General features: G+C 45.1%; 1 protein-coding gene and 1 gene segment (V, D, J or C); both read left to right on the plus strand.

Moving 5' to 3' along the window:
- Positions 1-13,036, plus strand: part of LOC140128453 (uncharacterized) — a 34,437-nt gene extending 21,401 nt beyond the window's left edge. The window contains exons 10-11 of the mRNA XM_072150160.1: positions 1,827-1,987; positions 12,939-13,036. Of these exons, the coding sequence (XP_072006261.1) occupies positions 1,827-1,987; positions 12,939-12,947 (170 nt within the window). The 3' untranslated portion in view covers positions 12,948-13,036. The remainder of the gene's footprint in view (positions 1-1,826; positions 1,988-12,938) is intronic.
- Positions 1-23,822, plus strand: part of LOC140128472 (Ig mu chain C region-like) — a 91,871-nt gene that overhangs the window by 51,955 nt on the left and 16,094 nt on the right.

Below are 23,822 nucleotides of genomic sequence, written 5' to 3' on the forward strand. Positions count from 1 at the left end.
TCTCCAGCTAGTGCAATGAGTTTTGAAACGCATGCATTAGACACGACGTGGACTGCACCCTGAAAGTAGCAGCACGATTGGCAGCATTACAGCAGCTGTTACACAGAAGATCTCAGTTTTAACCACTAATTCAGTTTACAAAAATAATTTTAAAAATGTCAAAAATAATAATAAAAATAGCCCCTTTCCCCATAAAAATGTATTAATTGTTTCAACAACTAAATAATAAAAAAAAATACACAAAACAAGTATTGCCACGATTGTAATGACCATGGAAATGAGGATATTATGCTATTAAACCGAAGCTGTGAAGGACATAAGAAGTATAAATACAAAAAAACTTTCCCCAAATGTTAATTTTAGTGCTTCTTAACGCCAAAAATATTGTAATAACAAGCGATCAAAAAGTCATATGAACCCCAAAATAAGACCAATTAAAACATTATCTTATCCTGCAATAAACAAGCTCTAACACATAAACATATGAGTTTTCACCAAAAAGGGGCATTTATTTTCTAAAGTAGTAGAATATAAAAAAACTTGTCTCCTTAACCACTCAACCTTTCTTTTTTTTGTATTGTAAATGTTTGATAAAAAAAAAATAGTAGCAGAAGAGTTGCTTTGTTCTGATTCTCTCCAGGAAAGGGTTTATACATTTTTAATTTTATGCCATTTTACTCCATGAAGCCATTGGAAAATGCAGCGCCGACCGCAAAAAAACAAGCCCACGTATTCTAACACGATAAAACGAAAACAACTACTGAAGGCCAAAATAAGCCTTGTTCCTAAAGTGAGAGACAGGAGGGATTTTAATGTAGTCTGATTGTAGTTTGATTTACCTTAATGGTATTATCTCTTGTGTTACTTGTGTAATGTGCATTTCCTACTGGCTACCTATAATACAACGTCAAAGATTATAAAACCTGTGTTTTGTGCAAAAATGTACAATGTGAGGTTTTGCAGTTCATTGTTTATGGGGTGTATATCATTGGTGTCTGATGTCTGCTCACATGCTCACTACAATGGGACGGTTTTAGACAAAGTGGGGCCCTGAGCAAAACTAAAAGTGGTGCCCCAAAATAAGACTAATAAGTCACATTCAGTAAGAGGCTCCATTAGCACAATAATATCACTTTTCAGTTACACACAGTAGTAGGAAAGTATCTGTAATATGGGACTGTAGGAGAATGTTATAGGAGGGAGATTGATGCTAGAAGATAAATATGAAAGATGATGTAAATTTATAGATGCAGAAATATTAAGTAGATTATAGATAGATGATAGAAGATAGATTGATTGATGAATAGATAATAGGTAGAAGGTATATAGATAGGAAATAGAGAGGAAATTATAAGGAGATAGATAACTAGACAGTGCATTCAAACAAGGGGTATTAAAGGAGCAATACATCCTCTGCCCACAAAAATCCACATGCAGGGGGCCCCTTTGGGACAGGTGGCCCTGGGCAAATGCCCAGTTTGCCGCCCCCTAATGCCAGCCTTGACTATGCTAAAGACAGTCCAAGGTGTAAAAATGGGCAGGAATAGGACCTCGTCAGAGTTTTTCAGCTCAGACAGTTGTTTCACATAAAAATTAATGTATCTGTGTGAGATTCAAAAACTATGTTGGTGTGAATTGAGACTTTATTGCAACCTAGAGAGCTGGCAGAAGTTATATAATGTCAAATACCTCTCCTTGGAAACTCTAAGAAGGGAAGATTTTGGTATTATATAATTTAAAAAAAAAAAAAACATACTCTTCACTTCAAGGCTGATCTTCTTCCCACTTTTTGCAAAAGACATGTAACTTTTATTCTCCATTTACAGATGTAAACTCACCTGCAGATATCCGTAATCTTTATGATGACGATGGTGGTGAAGAACTTGGGGAGCTGGAAGAAATCAACAATGTGTGGACAACAACGTCTACATTTATTGCTCTGTTCTTGGTAACATTGATCTACAGTGGCTTTGTCACATTTGTCAAGGTACATGAAATGGATAATATTACTTTTTAAGAATGTAGTGAACCATTATATAGAATACACAATGCCAGAAATGTTTTGTAATAATTTCAATACAAGGACAAGTGATTCACAATCATTCTTCCAGTACTCCTGCTGTATAAATCCAATACTACATTCTGCTATATTTACTATATATATTGTGTAGGAATACACGGTATATGTCATATTTAGGCCGTATTCACACTGCCGTTGCCCGCCGTACCGTAGCACGGCAGGCACACGGCTCACCCCCGCCCCTCTCCATAGAGATATATGGCATCCGGCGCCATATGCCGAGTAAATATAGGACATGTCCTATCTTTTCAAGGGGTGCGGAGCGGTACGGTGCCGCACCATACCGCTCCTGCAGTGTGCTGTGCGCCCATTGCCGTCAATGGGGGGCGTATATCGGCTGTGTGAATATAGCAGTGTGAATATAGCCTTAGTTAGTGAGTTATCCATCGGCGAACAGCTGACTCCCCTGACAGCTTTCACCAGCTTTTACCCCACTAAACTACCAGCACCCTCATGTAGGGTATGAAATGTCTGTGAAATGTATGTGAAATCTCTTCCTATAAAAAAAATCTCCCCAAAAGTCAGTCAAAAATGACTCTTCTCATCCCATTTTCACATGAGATGAGTCAAGTTTCAGGGAAGTTTCACTTTAGAAGCCCATACCTGTGGTTCTATGTTACCTAGAAACATGTTTTCATTTTAAAGAAATGTTCTAGACTTCTCTCTCTTATGTGAAATTTTACCCATTTACCTATAAAAAAATCTCCCCAAAGTCAGGCAAATGTGACTCTTCTCCCCTCATTTTCACATGAGATAAAGGGGCAGATTTATCAAGCAGTCTGAAAGTCAGAATATTTCCAATTGCCCATGGCAACCAATCACAGCTCCCCTTTAAAATATTCATGAGCACTGGTGAAATGAAAGCTGAGCTGTGATTGGTTGCCATGGGCAACTGGAAATATTCTGACTTTCAGACAGCTTGATAAATCTGCCCCAAAGTGTTTAATTTAAGTTTAATGGTTGCAGGGGTACAACAGTCACTTCAGAACCACCTGCCTTATGTTCTATAGCACCTAGAAACATGCTTTTGGTGACATATTATAGAAAATAATCTCACCTTTCAGATCACATGTGGCTTAACGCTTTGTGAGCTACAGAACCAGAGATCCAGGTAGCTAAAGACATAGATGGATAGCTGCAGATAAATATCTTGTTCCCACCTATTTTCTACTGTCTGCATGTCCAAAAGTTCATAGATCCAGAAATATGAGATTCTTGTCCCCTTCACGTTCTGGGACGGAGATATAAGCAGCAGAGCTATGAAAGGTGTATGAAGTGGAAAAACCCCACGTCCTTAAGGGGTTAATGTGACACAAAAAACATGTTTCTAGGTACCATAGAATCAAATCTGAAGTGACACTACCACTGCAACCACTAAACCTGATTCATCTCATGTAAAAATGGGATGAGGAGAGTCATATTTGCCTGACATTGGGGGGGGGGGGGGATTTTTTATAGGAAGAGATTTCACATAAAAGAGGGAATTCTAGAATGGATATTTCATGCACTACCTGAGGTGACTTGTTATTTAGTGAGGTAAAACCTGGTGACAAATTCCCTTTAACAAACGAGCTGTTTTAGAATTGAAGAGGACCTGTCACTAGAGATGAGCGAACATACTCGTCCGAGCTTGATGCTCGATCGAGCATTAGCGTACTCGTAACTGCTCGTTGCTCGGACGAGTATTTCGCCCGCTCGAGAAAATGGCAGCTCCCGCCGTTTTGCTTTTTGGCGGCCAGAAACAGAGCCAATCACAAGCCAGGAGACTCTGCACTCCACCCAGCATGACGTGGTACCCTTACACGTAGATATCAGTGGTTGGCTGGCCAGATCAGGTGACCCTGGGATAGACTAGCCGCTGCCCGCGCTGCTCGGATCATTCTCTGTCTGGATGCCGCTAGGGAGAGAGCTGCTGCTGGTCAGGGAAAGCGTTAGGGTGTTCTATTAGCTTACTGTTAGGCAGGAGTGATTCTCAAAGAACCCAACAGCCCTTCTTAGGGCTACAATAACGTTATACTTTTTTTTTTTTTTTATTTGCAGCTAGTACCATATTGTGAGGAATTAGCAGGGGGACTTGCTACCGTTGTGTTTAGCTCTTAGTGACACACATATCCACCTCAAACACCAAAGTGGGAAAATTTATTAGGGGTTTGAGTAGAATTAGGCACAGTCTGCCAGTTTCTTTTTATTTTACGTTTATTTTTTTCATAACTCAGCGTCATCTCATCTGGCATAGTAGTGTGCTGTAATACTTGGCTAGAAAATAGCCATAGGAGAATACAAACGTCTTAATTACGCCTACAGTAGCGTTATATATATTTGATTTCTGGTTGATCTGCTGGTGGCTGTACTTGCTGCAGTGCATCTACTATCAAATTGGGAGCAATTTGGAGTCAGACTTGCGACCACTGTGTTTTAGTGACGCACATATCCATCGCAAAGACCGAAGTGGGAAAATTTATTAGGGCCCGGGGTTGTATTTCAATTAGGCACAGTCTGCCAGTTTCTTTTTATTTTACGTTTATTTTTTTCATAACTCAGCGTCATCTCATCTGGCATAGTAGTGTGCTGTAATACTTGGCTAGAAAATAGCCATAGGAGAATACAAACGTCTTAATTACGCCTACAGTAGCGTTATATATATTTGATTTCTGGTTGATCTGCTGGTGGCTGTACTTGCTGCAGTGCATCTACTATCAAATTGGGAGCAATTTGGAGTCAGACTTGCGACCACTGTGCTTTAGTGACGCACATATCCATCGCAAAGACCGAAGTGGGAAAATTTATTAGGGCCCGGGGTTGTATTTCAATTAGGCACAGTCTGCCAGTTTCTTTTTATTTTACGTTTATTTTTTTCATAACTCAGCGTCATCTCATCTGGCATAGTAGTGTGCTGTAATACTTGGCTAGAAAATAGCCATAGGAGAATACAAACGTCTTAATTACGCCTACAGTAGCGTTATATATATTTGATTTCTGGTTGATCTGCTGGTGGCTGTACTTGCTGCAGTGCATCTACTATCAAATTGGGAGCAATTTGGAGTCAGACTTGCGACCACTGTGTTTTAGTGACGCACATATCCATCGCAAAGACCGAAGTGGGAAAATTTATTAGGGCCCGGGGTTGTATTTCAATTAGGCACAGTCTGCCAGTTTCTTTTTATTTTACGTTTATTTTTTTCATAACTCAGCGTCATCTCATCTGGCATAGTAGTGTGCTGTAATACTTGGCTAGAAAATAGCCATAGGAGAATACAAACGTCTTAATTACGCCTACAGTAGCGTTATATATATTTGATTTCTGGTTGATCTGCTGGTGGCTGTACTTGCTGCAGTGCATCTACTATCAAATTGGGAGCAATTTGGAGTCAGACTTGCGACCACTGTGTTTTAGTGACGCACATATCCATCGCAAAGACCGAAGTGGGAAAATTTATTAGGGCCCGGGGTTGTATTTCAATTAGGCACAGTCTGCCAGTTTCTTTTTATTTTACGTTTATTTTTTTCATAACTCAGCGTCATCTCATCTGGCATAGTAGTGTGCTGTAATACTTGGCTAGAAAATAGCCATAGGAGAATACAAACGTCTTAATTACGCCTACAGTAGCGTTATATATATTTGATTTCTGGTTGATCTGCTGGTGGCTGTACTTGCTGCAGTGCATCTACTATCAAATTGGGAGCAATTTGGAGTCAGACTTGCGACCACTGTGTTTTAGTGACGCACATATCCATCGCAAAGACCGAAGTGGGAAAATTTATTAGGGCCCGGGGTTGTATTTCAACTAGGCACAGTCTGCCATTTCCTTTTTTATTTTACGTTTATTTTTTTCATAACTCAGCGTCATCTCATCTGGCATAGTAGTGTGCTGTAATACTTGGCTAGAAAATAGCCATAGCAATAGGATAGCATCGTTTGGTTTTAAAAACTAAAAAACACAAAAAAAAAAACAAAAAAAAAAAAAAAAGTTAAAAAAAAAATACAAGTTATAACTCTCATTTTCAAAATGTTTAACCCGAGGGCTAGGGGTAGAGGACGAGGGCGGGGACGTGGGCATCCAACTACTGCAGGGGTCAGAGGCCGTGGTCCTGGGCGGGGTGAGACACCACCTGCTTATGAGGGAGCAGGGGAACGCCGCAGAGCTACACTCCCTAGGTTCATGTCTGAAGTTACTGGGAATCGTGGTAGAGCACTGTTGAGGCCAGAACAGTGCGAACAGGTGATGTCGTGGATTGCCGACAATGCTTCGAGCAATTTGTCCACCAGTCAGTCTTCCACGCAGTCCACCCATGTCATCGAAATCGGCACTCCTCCAGCTCCTGCACCTCAGCCTCCTCCCCCCCAGTCTGCCCCCTCCCAGCAAAATTTGCCATTTGAACCGGCATACTCTGAGGAACTGTTTTCTGGACCCTTCCCACAGTCACAAACCACTTGTCCGGTTGCTGATGAGCAATTTTCCGATGCCCAGGTTTTCCACCAGTCGCAGTCTGTGGGTGATGATGACCTTGTTGACGTAGTGGAAGAAGTGTGTAAAGAGGTGTCCGACGATGAGGAGACACGGTTGTCAGACAGTGGGGAAGTTGTTGTCAGGGCAGGAAGTCCGAGGGGGGAGCAGACTGAGGGATCGGAGGATGATGAGGTGACAGACCCAAGCTGGGTTGAGAGGCCGGGTGAACACAGTGCTTCTGAGACGGAGGAGAGTCCTCGACCAGAACAGGTTGGAAGAGGCAGTGGTGGGGCCAGACGGAGAGGCAGGGCCAGAGCTGGTGCATCAGCGCCAAATGTGTCAACTAGTGAAGCTCCCGTTGCGAGGGCTCCTGCGGCGAGGGCTAGATTTTCAGAAGTCTGGAGGTTCTTTAAGGAAACACCGGATGACCGACGGACTGTGGTGTGCCACATTTGCCAAACCAGGATCAGCAGGGGTTCCACCACTACTAGCTTAACTACCACCAGTATGCGCAGGCATATGAATGCTAAACACCCCACTCAGTGGCAACAAGCGCGTTCACCTCCGGCCGTGCACACCACTGCTCCTTCCCCTGTGTCAGCTGATAGTCAGCCCCCTGCCCAGGACCCTGCCACAAAAACCCCATCGTCACCTCCACGATCCTCCACAGCATCCACCAGCGTTCAGCTCTCCATACCCCAGACGCTGGAGCGGAAACGCAAATATAGTGCAACCCACCCGCACGCCCAAGCCCTTAATGTGCACATCTCCAGATTGCTAAGCCTGGAGATGCTGCCCTATAGGCTAGTAGAGACCGAGGCCTTTCGCAGCCTCATGGCGGCGGCCGCCCCTCGGTATTCGGTCCCCAGCCGCCACTACTTTTCCCGATGTGCCGTCCCAGCCCTGCACCAGCACGTGTCAGACAACATAATCCGTGCCCTGACCAACGCCGTTTCTGACAAGGTCCACCTGACCACGGACACGTGGACGAGTGCTGCCGGGCAGGGCCACTATATATCTCTGACGGCACATTGGGTTAACTTGGTGGAGGCTGGGACCGAGTGTGACCCTGCGGCTGGTCATATACTGCCGACGCCAAGGATTGCGGGGCCTACCTCGGTCCAGGTGTTTGAGGCCTACTATGCCTCCTCCTCCTCCCACCCCTCCTCCACCTCCTCCTCCGAACGACCATCCGTGGGCATGGCGCCATCAGTCGGTAGCTCTAGGCACAGCAGCAGTGCCGTCGCTAAGCGACAGCAGGCGGTGCTCAAACTGCTGAGCCTAGGCGATAAAAGGCACACCGCCCAAGAACTATTACAGGGCATCACGGCGCAGACTGATCTGTGGCTGGCACCGCTGAACCTGAAGCCAGGCATGGTTGTGTGTGACAACGGCCGTAACCTGGTGGCGGCTCTGCAACTCGGCAGACTGACACATGTGCCATGCCTGGCCCATGTGTTAAATCTGATAGTTCAGCGTTTCCTCAAGACATACCCCAATCTGTCTGATTTGCTCACGAAGGTGCGCCGCATCTGTGCGCATTTCAGGAAGTCCAGCACAGATGCTGCCACTCTCAGGGCAGCGCAGCGCCGCCTCCAACTGCCCGCTCACCGACTGTTGTGCGACGTGCCCACGAGGTGGAATTCAACACTGACCATGTTATCCAGAGTTTACCAGCAGCGCCGAGCGATTGTAGACTGCCAGATGTCAACTTCCACCAGAACTGGTAGTCAGGTCAGTCAGCTTCCTCAAGTCTACAATGAGGAGTGGACGTGGATGTCTGATATCTGTCAGGTGCTGAGTAACTTTGAGGAGTCAACACAGATGGTCAGTGGCGATGCCGCCATCATCAGCCTCACCATCCCGCTGCTTGGCCTGTTGAAAAACTCTCTGGTCAGCATGAAGTCGGAAGCTTTGCGCTCCTCACAAGAGACAGGGGAAGAAGATTCCCTTGTTGATAGCCAAAGCACCCTTAGGTCTGTTTCTCAGCGCATATCGGAGGAGGTGGAGGTGGAGGAGGATGAGGAGGAAGAGGAGGAGAATGTTGGCGAGACACAAGAGGGGACCATTGTTGAGTCCTACACTGTTGAGCGTGTATGGGCAGAAGAAGAGGAGTTGGAGGAGTTGGAGGAGGAGGAAATGGACAGTCAGGCCAGTGAGGGGAGTGAATTCTTACGCGTTGGTACTCTGGCGCATATGGCAGATTTCATGCTAGGCTGCCTATCCCGTGACCCTCGCGTTCAAAGAATTTATTCCAGCACCGATTACTGGGTGTTCACTCTCCTGGACCCACGGTACAAGCAAAATCTTTCCACTCTCATCCCTGGAGAGGAAAGGAGTGTGAGAATGCATGAATACCAGCAGGCCCTGGTGCACAAGCTGAAACAGTATTTCCCTTCTGACAGCGCTAGCGGCAGAGTGCGTAGTTCTGCGGGACAAGTAGCGAGGGAGAGTAGGAGAGCAGGCAGCTTGTCCAGCACTGGCAAGGGTACGCTTTACAAGGCTTTTGCCAGCTTTATGTCACCCCAGCAAGACACTGTCACCTGTCCCCAGTCTCGGCAGAGTAGGGCTGATCTTTACAGAAAGATGGTGAGGGAGTACGTAGCTGACCATACCATCGTCCTAAATGATCACACAGCTCCCTACAACTACTGGGTTTCAAAGCTGGACATGTGGCACGAACTGGCGCTCTACGCCTTGGAGGTTCTTGCCTGCCCTGCCGCTAGCGTCTTGTCAGAGCGGGTTTTCAGTGCAGCTGGTGGCATCATCACCGATAAGCGTACACGCCTGTCGACTGACAGCGCTGACAGGCTGACGCTTATCAAGATGAATAAAGCATGGATTTCTCCTAATTTCAAATCTCCAGCAGGTGAAGGAAGCTCAACCTGAATAATTTATCCACTCCTCCTCCTCCTCATTTTCCTCCTTCTCCTCCTCTTTCTACAGTAAAGCAGAGGAAACTGTCTGTTTTTTGACAGGGCCCACTGGCTCTAGGTATAGTACTTTATGCATTTAATTTTTCTGGAGGGCCACCGACACGGTCCTCTGTTTTAAACAATTTTTGGGAGTGCCACATACAGGCACTCAATCTATTCAATTTTTCTGGAGGGCCACCTTTCCGGTCCTCTGTTTTAAACAATTTTTTGGGACTGCCACATACAGGCACTCAATCTATTCCATTTTTCTGGAGGGCCACCTACCTGCTCCTCTGGTTTAAAAACTTTTTTGGACTGCCACATACAGGCACTCAATCTATTCCATTTTTCTGGAGGGCCACCTACCTGCTCCTCTGGTTTAAAAACTTTTTTGGACTGCCACATACAGGCACTCAATCTATTCCATTTTTCTGGAGGGCCACCTACCTGCTCCTCTGGTTTGAAAAATTTTTTGGGCTGCCACATACAGGCACTCAATCTATTCCATTTTTCTGGAGGGCCACCTACCTGCTCCTCTGGTTTGAAAACTTTTTTGGACTGCCACATACAGGCACTCAATCTATTCCATTTTTCTGGAGGGCCACCTACCTGCTCCTCTGGTTTAAAAACTTTTTTGGACTGCCACATACAGGCACTCAATCTATTCCATTTTTCTGGAGGGCCACCTACCTGCTCCTCTGGTTTGAAAACTTTTTTGGACTGCCACATACAGGCACTCAATGTATTTCATTTTTCTGGAGGGCCACCTACCTGCTCCTCTGGTTTGAAAAATTTTTTGGACTGCCACATACAGGCACTCAATCTATTCCATTTTTCTGGAGGGCCACCTACCTGCTCCTCTGGTTTGAAAAATTTTTTGGACTGCCACATACAGGCACTATCCAAATTGAATTGTCTCCATAGCAGCCTCCACACGTTGTCTCCATTGCTACCTCCAAAAGTCGTCCATATAGCTGCCTCCATACATCGTCCCTTTATCAAACGAGGTTTGTCAGGCCGAAATTTGGGTTGTTTTCATGGATTCCACATCAAAGTTGTTAACTTTGTCGCCACCCTGCTGTGTTATCCACAAAATACACTGGCAAACTTTTACCATTTACGGATATTATTTCAGCGCTTCTTGCGCATCTGTTTACATTCCCCTCACCCGCCATATCCTAAACTTATAAGAACGCTACTACACTTGATCTTATACAAAAGGTTCTTAGAAGTGCTGTTTGGGGAGTAGCCTAGAGACAGGGGCTTGGATTGGCGAAAGCTCACCTAGCAGCGGAGCGCCAGCTCCATGCGCATCATGCGCTTCTTGCGCATCTGTTTACATTCCCCTCACCCGCCATATCCCAAACTTATAAGAACGCTACTACACTTAACTTGGTGCAGGCTGGGACCGAGTCTGACCCTGGGGCTGGTCATATACTGCCGACGCAGAGGATTGCGGGGCCTACCTCGGTCCAGGTCTCAAAGGCCTACTATACCTCCAAATCCTCCCACCCCTCCTCCACCTCCTCCTCCTCCGAATTACCATCCGTGGGCATGGCGCCATCAGTCGGTAGCTCTAGGCACAGCAGCAGTGCCGTTGCTAAGCGACAGCAGGCGGTGCTCAAACTGCTGAGCCTAGGTGATAAAAGGCACACCGCCCAAGAGCTATTGCAGGGCATTCCACATCAAACTTGTTAACTTTGTCGCCACCCTGCTGTGTAAGCCACAAAATATACTGGAAAACTTTTTTCATTTACGTATATTATTTCAGCGCTTCTTGCGCAGATGTTTACATTCCCCTCACCCGCCATATCCCAAACTTATAAGAACGCTACTACACTTGATCTTATCCGAAAGGTTCTTAGAAGTGCTGTTTGGGGAGTAGCCTAGAGACAGGGGCTTGGATTGGCGAAAGCTCGCCTGGCAGCGGAGCGCCAGCTCCATGCCAAGAACCAACTAACATAGTTTTAACTGCAGCACCTTTAATCTACTACTAGTTCACTGCCTCCATACATCGTCCCCTTATCAAACGAGCTGTGTCAGGCAGAATTTTGGATTGTTTTCATGGCTTCCATGTTAACTTTGTTGCCACCCTGCTGTGTAATCCACAAAATATACTGGCAAACTTTTATCATGTACCAATATTATTTGAGCGCTTCTTGCTCACCTCCTTTGGTTCCTCTCTGCTACCCATTGGTTTGAAGCCTGAGTCCATTTAGGGTATGTCGCCATGCCACTCTCTAGCCTTCCGCTGCTGCCGCTGCCTCTGCATGCCGTCCCCTATAGTGTCAGGGTCAATTATTGGATGTTTTAGATGCTATCTAGCTTCATTCTGTCACTCTGTCATGGCCATGCTGTTGCCCATAATTTTGGCATAATGGTGCATTTAAGCAGCCTCAGAGGCATCCATGCATGCTGCCCCTGCTGTTTCCATCCTTTTCTGAGGTTCCCAGGTGTTTGGCCAAGCTTCCCTGTGCAGAGCCTTGGTCCCCTTGAAAAATGCTCGAGTCTCCCATTGACTTCAATGGGGCTCGTTACTCGAAACGAGCACTCGAGCATCGGGAAAAGTTCGTCTCGAATAACGAGTACCCGAGCATTTTAGTGCTCGCTCATCTCTACCTGTCACCCATAAATCGGGCACTAGGAGCTGCTTACTAAAGTAAGCAGCTCCTAGTGCTTAAACAAACGCTGCAGTGTTAGAAGAGTAGCCTCTGATAACGCTATCTAACACTGCAGTGGAGTACAATGTAAACGTCGGACCACTCGCAAAGCTGTCCGACGTATTCCGGGGTGCTGCCTCTTCCCTGGACCACCGTGCTCGCTCCATAGGCCGGCGTTGACTGCCGCGCATCATGCGGCAGTCACCTCCCCTAACCACGCCCAACCCCGCCCCCTCATGAATACATCGGATTGCTTGGCAAGCGGTCCAACGTTTACATTGTACTCCGGCGCAGTGTTAGCGTTACCAGAGGTTTCCGGTAACGCTATCCTTCTAACACTGCGGTGTTTGTTTAAGCACTAGGAGCTGCTTACTATAGAAAGCAACTCCTAGTGCCCGATTTATGGGTGACAGGTCCTCTTCAAGCCATCAGGTAAGAGAACCTGTATACACTATGTAAATAGCACAATCTCTAAAATGTTTTAAATTAATTTAAAAAGATACAAAATTTAATGCATATACTAAGACAATCTCAAAATAAGGCAGATTTTTCACAGTGGCTCAAACTGTTGGTAAGTCTGGCCCAGGCTTTTACTACTAGCCTAGTATTTTCATATTTTGTGATGTGCATTGTAGTAACAAAACTGACCCTGAATGTGATGAAAAGCCTGCATATTGCTCCAGGACTCTTCTGCATCTTCATTATCAAGAATGTCTCTCTATTTAATCAATTTAAGTGTATTTAATCAATTCAAAAAAGTTTACAAAAATTATTTTACATTTGTAATGTATGTATTTTACAAGGACCCTCTAACAAGACAATACCTTTCTTATAGGTCAAGTAACAAGAAATAAGTAATATGAAGAGTTTGAATATCAATCCCCTCTCCTCAAAGGATGAGCCCTAAAGAGAAATATATTGCGTTTATAGTATAGTAACTTCAACCCCTGAGGAAGTCTCCATTTGGGGACGGAACGCGTGGGAGCCCTCCCTTTCCAATCCACCAACCGAACCACCCTGACTGTGGACAGCATGGGACTTTGTCCCACACAGCCTCCTGACCTGTCTTACTGACTCGTAATGTATGGACACTTCACATATACGCTCTCTCTGACTTGCCTCTAATACAATAGGGATAGCACATTGCTTTTTAGACCATTGTTATATTTCTACTACTGTATTACCTATATTAGAGCTTGTATTGTGTGCCTACTAAGATATTATTTGTTTGACCTATATACCATCAAGGGTGGTTCTTATACCTCCTTTTTGTCGGTGGAGGAAATGGTTTGTTGGACTGCCTTACCTGGTTTGATATGTACTTGGTACATTTTTAAATGTTTTTATGTTTTCTATCATCCCTATGCCAGGAGATTTGCTTTGTTTTGTATTTGAATAAAGGTTTACTCTTGTATTGTCATACGGCACATTCTTCTTTCTTCTTTCTAGTTTATAGTATCCATAAATTATGTCTTTTATGTGTCAATTATTGCTCCCCAAAATGAGATTTTAATTCTTTAAATATGTCCCTTTAACCATATATATATATATATATATATATATATATATATATATATATATATAATCCCAATACTATTACCTTATTCAGTTGTCATAGTGTCCTACCTGTATATTACTTGCCACTCTGTTGCCTCTTGGTATGTGTCACCATCTCAGGCACCAACATTTCTGAATGATGTAACTTCATGGAATGTAACATAGATACTCTGCACAGGGAAGGCCACAAACAGTAAGTTATGCTATACAATATGACAGCTCATCCCCTCTGATTGTAGAATGAAGGTCTCTCTGCTTTTAAGGAAGATATAGGGAAAAAGAAAATCACACTGTCCTCCCAGCTGGCATAGATACTGTAGTTTTTAACTGACCAATTGATGCTACTCTTGGGCATCAGGGGATTAATAACAATAAGCAAATATATAGGCCAACTGCCTGTGGAAAAGTGGCCCATAAGTTGGTCCGATCCCACGTTCTGCAGACCTTGCACAGGATGGGCAGAAATATGATGCAACGTTCCCTGTCTGCCGGCCAAACTGCAACGCCAATACTGTAATAACTGTTACAATGCCTGTACTGCAGTTTGGCTGGCAGACAAAGGCCCACATATACTAAAGTGTTTCCACCAGTCAGGGCCGGCTTCAGGTTTCAGTAGGCCCCCCTCTCCCCAATGGATTACTTATGTGGGCCCTACCTACCAGCTCTGGGCCCCAGCACTTGCCCATGTATGCCCTGTGCTGGTGCCTGCCCTAATACTAGTTTTCTGTCTTACTTTGCCACAAAATTCTTCACCTAAAGTGGCGCTCCGTGTAGATTCAGAACGTGCGGCACATTTATTACTGTGACATGACAGAATTGCTTGGCACGCTCTAAAGGTGTACAAAAAAAAAGTTGTGCCACATTAATGAAGACCATGCGCCACTTAACAATGAAGATAAAGTCTGATAAGTGCACATGCAGGGAAAGCTGTGTCTCTCACACTTTCAATTGTATCATTTACACTGCAACCAAGATTTCTTGAAATCTTATTTTTCAGTGTTTCATCAAAGTAAAAACATTACACATTATACATACATTATACTGTAGACTTCCCAATCCTACTACAGACGATCCCCTACTTAAGGAGACCCGATTTACAGATGACCCCTAGTTAAAGACAGACCCCTCTGCCCATTGTGACCTCTGGTGAAGCTCTCTGGATGCTTTACTATAGTCTCAGACTGCAATGATCAGGTGTAAGGTGTCTGTAATGAAGCTTTATTGATAATCCTTGGTCCCATTACAGCAAAAAATTTTGAAACTTCAATTATCACTGGGGCAAAAAAAATTTTTGGACTGGAGCTACAATTATAAAACATACAGTTCCAACTTACATACAAATTCAACTTACCGTAAGAACAATCCTATGGAACCTATTTTGTACATAACCCGGGGACTGCCTGTATTTTCATCTTCAGCCAAATTATCTATTTGGTGCACTGCCTGCTCGGGCAACTGTTTATTCATTCTGCACTTATTTCCATGGGAGATTGTGTATGGGTGCTGTTGGGTGGTATTGAGCATTAATGGGCAGCATACAAAGAAACAAAATCTTTCTCTGTAATTCCAAATAACTGTGAAAATAAGAAAGCCTATGATCAATGCAGTTTTATTTGCTTGTAAGGTGATTTGAGATTTCAACTGAATGAATTTGTTAATTGAGATCAAAGATACATAAAGGAAGTTTACCATTGGCCTACGCGATTCAGATAAGCTTTTTATACTTATTCAAAACCATTAATAAAGGATAAAGAGCTTATCCGAAATACCCAAATGCTATCACCTTGTGATGACTTTTTCATACATGGATTTATGTATCTGGATTTGAGAGTTGGTAAACTTCCTTTATATAAATAGAATGCAATAGAACATGTACACACATAGGATCTATGAGAACCCTTATACATGGAGATCTCTCCAAAATAGTATCACATTTATTTTTATATGAATACAGCTAATACATAGTTGTCTCTTTCTTATTTTCAGTAGCATAAATACAATGATGTTGTTTTAGAATGTGAATGTTTTAGACTTGCTTTGCTTTGCTGTCATGCCAATATTGATGCTTCTGCATTTTAATAAAATATTTTTTCTTTACTTGACGATTTTTAATTGTATTGTGTAGTTACTAAGATGCAGTCCATTTGACGCTTAGAAAAATGCAAAGTAGATGTCTAGAGATGGGCAAATTTTTAAAAAATTTGATTTGCTGAGTTTGCCGAATTTTCCGACAAAATTCAATTCGATCCGGATAGAATCATGTCAAATCACATTAAAAAACAGGTATTGTTATAGAGCTTGTAGTGTTTTAGAACGTTGTGCCATGCTCAAATATTCATAGGGAGCGTGGTTTGGTCTTCAAACGATGCTGTGTTTTAGTATGACACGCACATGACAGCCGCCGCTCTTAGAATCACTTCACTCTTCTATTCAGCAGCAGGAGGTCAGAGAGTGGCACAATGACAAATTCTGGAGGTGGCAGCAACATGGTAGGCCACAGAGTGGCACAATGACAGAGTGTGGAGATGGCAGCAGCAGGAGGTCAGAGAATGGCACAATCACAGTGTGTGTAGGTGGGCGGCAGCAATAGCAGCAGCATGAGGCCAGAGAGTGGCACAATGACAAATTCTGGTGGTGGCAGAAACATGGTAGGCCACAGTGTGGCACAATGACAGAGTGTGGAGGTGGGCAACAGCAGCAGAATGAGGCCAGAGAGTGGCACAATGACAAATTCTTGTGGTGGCAGCAACATGGTAGGCCACAGTGTGGCACAATGACAGAGTGTGGAAGTGCTGGCAGCTGCAATAGGTCAGAAAGTGGCACAATGTCAAAGTATGGAGGTGGGTGACAATTCCAGTCCCTGGTAAAGATCGTGGGAGGCAGATGGCAACTGGTAGCAAATGTGTGGCATCAGGTGGGTGACAGCATCAGAATAGTGGCTGAGGCAGGTAGTTAGAATCCAGACACGGATTTCTTGATATCTACTTTAGCAACAAAAAAGAATTGAAATATGGGGAATACATAACCCTAAAAACGTACACCCTGGATTTGAGAAAAAAATCACTTCAGCAACTATGTTGATTTGACACGGATTTCTTGATATCAACTTTAAAAACAAAAAATAATTAATATTTGGGGTATAAAGATTCCTCAAAACGGACACCCTGGACTTTGAGCAAAAATCACTCCATCAGCTACTGAGTACAAGCAGCTAGACGCTAGAGACAGCACATGCAGTGTGAAATGACGGAATTGCAGATGGGCGTCTGTTTTTATAGGGCTGTGACATCACATAAGCCTGCCGGTTGCTGATTGTACATGTGATCGAGGGAGTTCCTTTTTTCTTCCCAGAGTTCTCTGACCCATGTAACACGTTGTGCTTGCGGCCATTTTGCTAATAAAAGGGGAAAAACACTTTGTTCCCACAAATCACTGTAAACTTCTGATTCATGCAGAACCGAAGTTTTCCTGAAATTCTAAATGAATTCCACTTCGTTTGAATCGATTTGCTCATCTCTATAGTTTTCTATAGAGAAACATATTGTGCTCTAATGCATTTTAGGTAAAAGCATACACATTTTATGTCAAGTACTACTTTAAGCAATAATCAATACCCAGGCAAAATCTAACATTTAAACAAGTTTAAACAGTAGTACTTTACTCCTTCAGCCTTCATACACATGAACATGTATATTTCATGGCACAAAAACCGGATCAATGGTTCAATGCCAATGACTGCAGAAAAGACTTCACAAGCCACAAATGCAGAATTTTGTGACATGGGCATTCAGTATACACACAGGGCTGTGGAAACCATGGCGATGTGTATAAGCCCATAAAAATGAATTTGACCATATGCTATTTCTTGAATCAACATGGACAAAAGCAATGTTAGTATACAATACAATGCAATACAACTTTATTGATCCCCTGGGGTGAAATTATTTTGTACATAGGGTTCCCTGCAATTGTTACACAGTTAGACACAGGATTAACAATACAAATACATAAATACTTTGATAGGTGCTTTCTTACATGTTGCTAGTTCTTTGGTTGCATGACCACAATACATTACATATGGGGAATATGGTACAAAAATATACCAGTCACAATAACACATAGACACAGACTAGACAGACATGTGTAGGGGATACTACACGAGGGGTGCCATTGCAGTGCTGACAGTGTTGTGGTGCTCCACTGTTGCCAACTTATGCTGCCTGGTTGTGGTTGCCACTGGAGCCTTGGTGCAGCGTTCCTCCTGACTTGCAGTAAGGCTCTGGTTGTGAAGTCTGGAGGTTCTTTAAAGAAACACCGGATGACCGACGGACTGTGGTGTGCAACCTGTGCCAAACCAGGATCAGCAGGGGTTCCACCACTACTAGCTTAACTACCACCAGTATGCGCAGGCATATGAATGCTAAACACCCCACTCAATGGCACCAAGCCCGTTCACCTCCGGCCGGGCACACCACTGCTCCTTCCCCTGTGTCATCTGCTAGTCAGCCCCCTGCCCAGGACCCTGGCCCAAACACCTCCCGTGCGAAAACCCCATCTTCGGCTCCACGATCCTCCACAGCATCCACCAGCGTTTAGCTTTCCATACCCCAAACGCTAGCGCAAAAGGAAGTATAGTGCAACCCACCCACACGCCCAAGCCCTCAACGTCCACATCTCCAAACTGCTTAGCCTGGAGATGCTGCGCTATAGGCTGGTAGAGACCGAGGCCTTTCGAAACCTAATGGCGGCGGCCGCCCCTCGGTATTCGGTCCCCAGCCGCCACTACTTTTCCCGATGTGCCTTCCCAGCCCTGCACAAGCACGTGTCAGAGAACATCATCCGTGCCCTGACCAACGCCGTTTCTGACAAGGTCCACCTGACCACGGACACGTGTACGAGTGCTGCCGGGCAGGGCCACTATATATCGCTGACGGCACATTGGGTTAACTTGGTGGAGGCTGGGAGCGAGTCTGACCCTGGGGCTGGTCATATACTGCCGACGCCGAGGATTGCGGGGCCTACCTCGGTCCAGGTCTCAAAGGCCTACTATGCCTCCTCCTCCTCCCACCCCTCCTCCACCTCCTCCTCCATCCGTGGGCATGGCGCCATCAGTCGGTAGCTCTAGGCACAGCAGCAGTGCCGTCGCTAAGCGACAGCAGGCGGTGCTCAAACTGCTGAGCCTAGGCGATAAAATGCACACCACCCAAGAGCTATTACAGGGCATCTGACTGATCTGTGGCTGGCACCGCTGAACCTGAAGCCAGGCATGGTTGTGTGTGACAACGGGCGTAACCTGGTGGCGGCTCTGCAACTCGGCAGACTGACACATGTGACATGCCTGGCCCATGTGTTAAATCTCATAGTTCAGCGTTTCCTCAAGACATACCCCAATCTGTCTGATTTGCTCACGAAGGTGCGCCGCATCTGTGCGCATTTCAGGAAGTCCAGCACAGATGCTGCCACTCTCAGGGCAGAGCAGCGCCGCCTCCAACTGCCCGCTCACCTACTGTTGTGCGACGTGCCCACGAGGTGGAATTCAACATTAACCATGTTATCCAGTGTTTACCAGCAGCGCAGAGCGATTGTAGACTGCCAGATGTCAACTTCCACCAGAACTGGTAGTCAGGTCAGTCAGCTTCCTCATGTCTACAATGAGGAGTGGACGTGGATGTCTGATATCTGTCAGGTGCTGAGTAACTTCGAGGAGTCAACACAGATGGTCAGTGGCGATGCCGCCATCATCAGCCTCACCATCCCGCTGCTTGGCCTGTTGAAAAACTCTCTGGTCAGCATGAAGTCGGAAGCTTTGCGCTCGTCACAAGAGACGGGGGAAGAAGGTTCCCTTGTTGATAGTCAATGCACCCTTAGGTCTGTTTCTCAGCGCATATCGGAGGAGGTGGAGGAGGATGAGGAGGAAGAGGAGGAGAATGTTGGCGAGACAGAAGAGGGGACCATTGTTCAGTCCTTCACTGTTCAGCGTGTATGGGCAGAAGAAGAGGAGTTGGAGGAGTTGAAGAGTTGGAGGCCAGTGAGGGGAGTGAATTCTTGCGCGTTGGGACTCTGGCGCATATGGCAGATTTCATGCTAGGCTGCCTATCCCGTGACCCTCGCGTTCAAAGAATTTATTCCAGCACCGATTACTGGGTATTCACTCTCCTGGACCCAGGGTACAAGCAAAATCTTTCCACTCTCATCCCTGGAGAGGAAAGGAGTGTGAGAATGCATGAATACCAGCAGGCCCTGGTGCACAAGCTGAAACAGTATTTCCCTTCTGACAGCGCTAGCGGCAGAGTGCGTACTTCTGCGGGACAAGTAGCGAGGGAGAGTAGGCGAGCAGGCAGTTTGTCCAGCACTGGCAGGGGTACGCTTTACAAGGCCTTTGCCAGTTTTATGTCACCCCAGCAAGACACTGTCACCTGTCCCCAGTCTCGGCAGAGTAGGGCTGATCTTTACAGAAAGATGGTGAGGGAGTACGTAGCTGACCATACCATCGTCCTAAATGATCATACAGCTCCCTACAACTACTGGGTTTCAAAGCTGGACATGTGGCACAAACTGGCGCTGTACGCCTTGGAGGTTCTTGCCTGCCCTGCCGCTTTTGTGTTGTCTGAGCGGGTTTTCAGTGCAGCTGGTGGCATTATCACCGATAAGCGTACACGCCTGTCGACTGAAAGCGCTGACAGGCTGACGCTTATCAAGATGAATAAAGCCTGGATTTCTCAGGATTTCCATTCTCCACCAGGTGAAAGAAGCTCAACCTGAATAATGTATGCACTCCTCCTCCTTTATAGTTGCCTCCACACGTTGTCTCCATTGCTACCTCCACACATCATCTCCACAGCTGCCTCCCAAAGTCGCTTGATCTTATACAAAAGGTTCTTAGAAGTGCTGTTTGTAGCCCCGGCCTGCTTTGAAAATTATAATTTTTTCAAAGTAAACGCTTCTGGCACCCAGGCCCATTTTGGGTGGGGAGGAGCCGAGAGGCAGGGGCTTGGACAGGAGAAAGCTCGCCTGGCAGCGGATCGCCAGCTCCATCCCAAGATCCAACTAGCATAGTTTTAACTGCAGCACCTTTAATCTACTACTACTTTACTGCCTCCATACATCGTCCCCTTATCAAACGAGCTGTGTCAGGCAGAATTTTCGGGTGTTTCACCAGATACATAATGGATCTCGGCCCATCTGTCGCCTCCATGCTGGAGACCTGAAGTTTCAATCATAGCAGCGCAATATGCATGCCCCATACTGTCGCTCTTAATCATGGAACCATTTCCGAAAAAACAATTAAAAATAGAACCGCTATGCTATTTCATTATTCCTAGATGAAATATTCAAACGACCCCGTCTGCTTTGAAAATTATAATTTTTTCAAAGTAAACGCTTCTGGCCCCCAGGCCCATTTTGGGTGGGGAGGAGCCAAGAGACAGGGGCTTGGACAGGCGAAAGCTCGCCTGCCAGCGGACCGTCAGCTCTATCCCAAGATTAGGCAGCCTCAGAGGCATCCATGCATACTGCCCCTGCTTTCTATACCCCGGATGCTGGAGCGTGAGAGGAAATACAGCACATCATCCCCTTATCAAACGAGCTGTGTCAGGCAGAATTTTCAGGTGTTTCACCAGATACATAATGGAACTCAGCGCATCTGTCGCCGCCATGCTGGAGACCTGAAGTTTCAATCATAGCAGCGCAATATGGATGCCCCATACTGTCGCTCTTAATTATGGAAGTCGTCTCCATGGCTGCCTCCACATGTCGTCCCCTTATCAAACGAGCTGTGTCAGGCTCATTTTTTGGGTGTTTCACCAGATACGTTATGGAACTTGGTCACTATGTCGCCACCATGCTGTGTTATCGACTAAATATACCGTCAACCTTTTGTTCACATAGGAAATCATTTCAGCGCTTCTTGCTCACCTCCTTTGGTTCCTCTCTGCCGACCATAACCAGGCCAAATTCTGATACATATAGTGCTACACGTCATCTTCGCCAAAAGGAATTTTTTTAATTGGTTTGAAGCCTGAGTCCATTTGGGGTATGTCGCCATGCCACTCTCTAGCCTGCCGCTGCTGACGCTGCCTCTGCATGCCATCTTCTATAGTGTCAGGGTCAATTATTGGATGTTTTAGATGCTATCTAGCCTCATTCGGTCACTCTGTCATCGCCATGCTGTTGCCCATAATTTTGGCATAATGGTGCAATTAAGCAGCCTCAGAGGCATCCATGCATGCTGCCCCTGCTGTTTCCTGTCCATTTCTGTGGTGTTTCCATCATTTTCTGAGGTTTCCAGGTGTTTGGCCAAGCTTCCATGTGTAGACCCTTGGTCCCCTTGAAAAATGCTCGAGTCTCCCATTGACTTCAATGGGGTTCGTTATTCGAGACGAGCACTCAAGCATCGGGAAAAGTTTGTCTCGAATAACGAGCACCCGAGCATTTTAGTGCTCACTCATCTCTAGTCTTCTCTCACCACCAAAGAAAGATATTGGTGTACGATGGTGATTTGTGGGTATAGAAAAAAAGTGGTTGCCTGGAGGCCAGGATGGTGGGCAATTTTAGTGTACAATACCTAAACATCTAAAGTGACAATGTAAGTATGGGGTGGTACAGAGAAGCCTTCCAATTTGGTGATGAGGTGGATGGAGTCTCTAACAAAAGATGGAAGAGAGAGACCACTATCAGCTGGAGAAATAAGTCAATATATGTACAGGCTTGATCACACAAACTCCCTATTACAGCCTCAATAGGGCGGCCTGGTTGTGTAGACACAGATTAATGAACCCTTGGCTTTAAAAAAAAAAGGTGGGTACCACCGGGTGAGTGACAGTTAAGTATTTCTGTTGTTCATTGTTCATAATACCATAATTAAGGGCCAGATCCAAAAGTTTATCCATTTTGCTCTTAAAAATATCCATAGGATTAGATGGCAGAGGCAAGTAGCAAGTCCAATTGTTCAGTTAGCTTTTTGCTTCTGATAAATACATCTCTACTGGCCACAGTACCACATTGCCACCCTTATTTGCCTCCTGGATTATGAAGGCATGTTTTTTTGCAGATTAAGAAGGGCTTTTCGTTCTGCTGAAGACAAGTTCTGGCTCTTATATCGGTCTAAATTAATCGGAATTGATCTCCTGTACTATGATGTTGAAAAACAGCTGTACCGATGGAACTAGCCCTTGGTTTGCAGTGCTCTGTGAAGGCAGGGCAACAGAAAAAGAATGCCTACCTGAACTTTGCTTACTGTCATTTTCTTGTAGGAGTTCTAAAAGGTTCTGAAATACCCTGCGATCATTGCCCACAACGGTGTCAGCCAGACTGGGTTGATGATAGAGAACCTTAAAAATCAATTGACTGCAATATAAAAAGACATCCTTGAGAAATTGAAATTTGTCAAGAAACTGTGTCGGAGAAAAGGATAGGCTTTGCTTAATACTGACATCGAAGTCTCAGTTGGTAATCCGATAAATTAATGATCTGTAGGTCACCACCCTCATTCTCCTGCCCCTGGTGTTCCGTTTGTAAGAGGGGGACCAGTTCCCGTGTTTGGAGCCGCTTTTTTTTGTGATTTCTCTGTTGCTGAGGGCTGGCACTTACCCTGTCTGACTTTTCTTCCACATGGCTGATGTCCCAAGATAAAAAAATAACGTGGTGGAGCTCCTGGTATTCCTGATCCTATTATGTCTCCTGTTACCTTTATGTATCCAACTAAAGGCTCTCATCTTATCAAAAATCCATCTTGTCCCAATGCATTTTGTCCTTTTTTCCTTGAATTACTTCCTTCTCCAATCTATCAATCATATCTTTAAGATGAACCTGAAAAGGTTGGACCAAAGAGACTTGATCAAAGTTAGTCAATTTGGCTTCCAAAGTTTTTATCTGTCCCTTTAAATTTGCTATAGTCTCTTGGTCATGTGTAAGCAACAAGTACATTAAGGGACTGGACTAGTACTTTGTATATGTTAAAGAAAGGCCTGTATAATGGACTCTGAGTTCAGAACTGTGGATCCACACCCAGGGCTCCCTTGCCAGGAGCTGATCCCTGGAGAGTTTGCTGGTTTCATTCTGGAGTTCTGTGTTAGACTCAGTTCTTTGTTGAAGGATGCAGGGGCTAGCCAGTCAGCTGCTGGGGATGGCATCCAGGGGCTGTATATACCCCCATGGCTCAGTT

This window comes from Engystomops pustulosus, chromosome 1 (genome assembly GCF_040894005.1).
Source record: "Engystomops pustulosus chromosome 1, aEngPut4.maternal, whole genome shotgun sequence".
NCBI classification, from domain to species: Eukaryota; Metazoa; Chordata; class Amphibia; order Anura; family Leptodactylidae; genus Engystomops; species Engystomops pustulosus.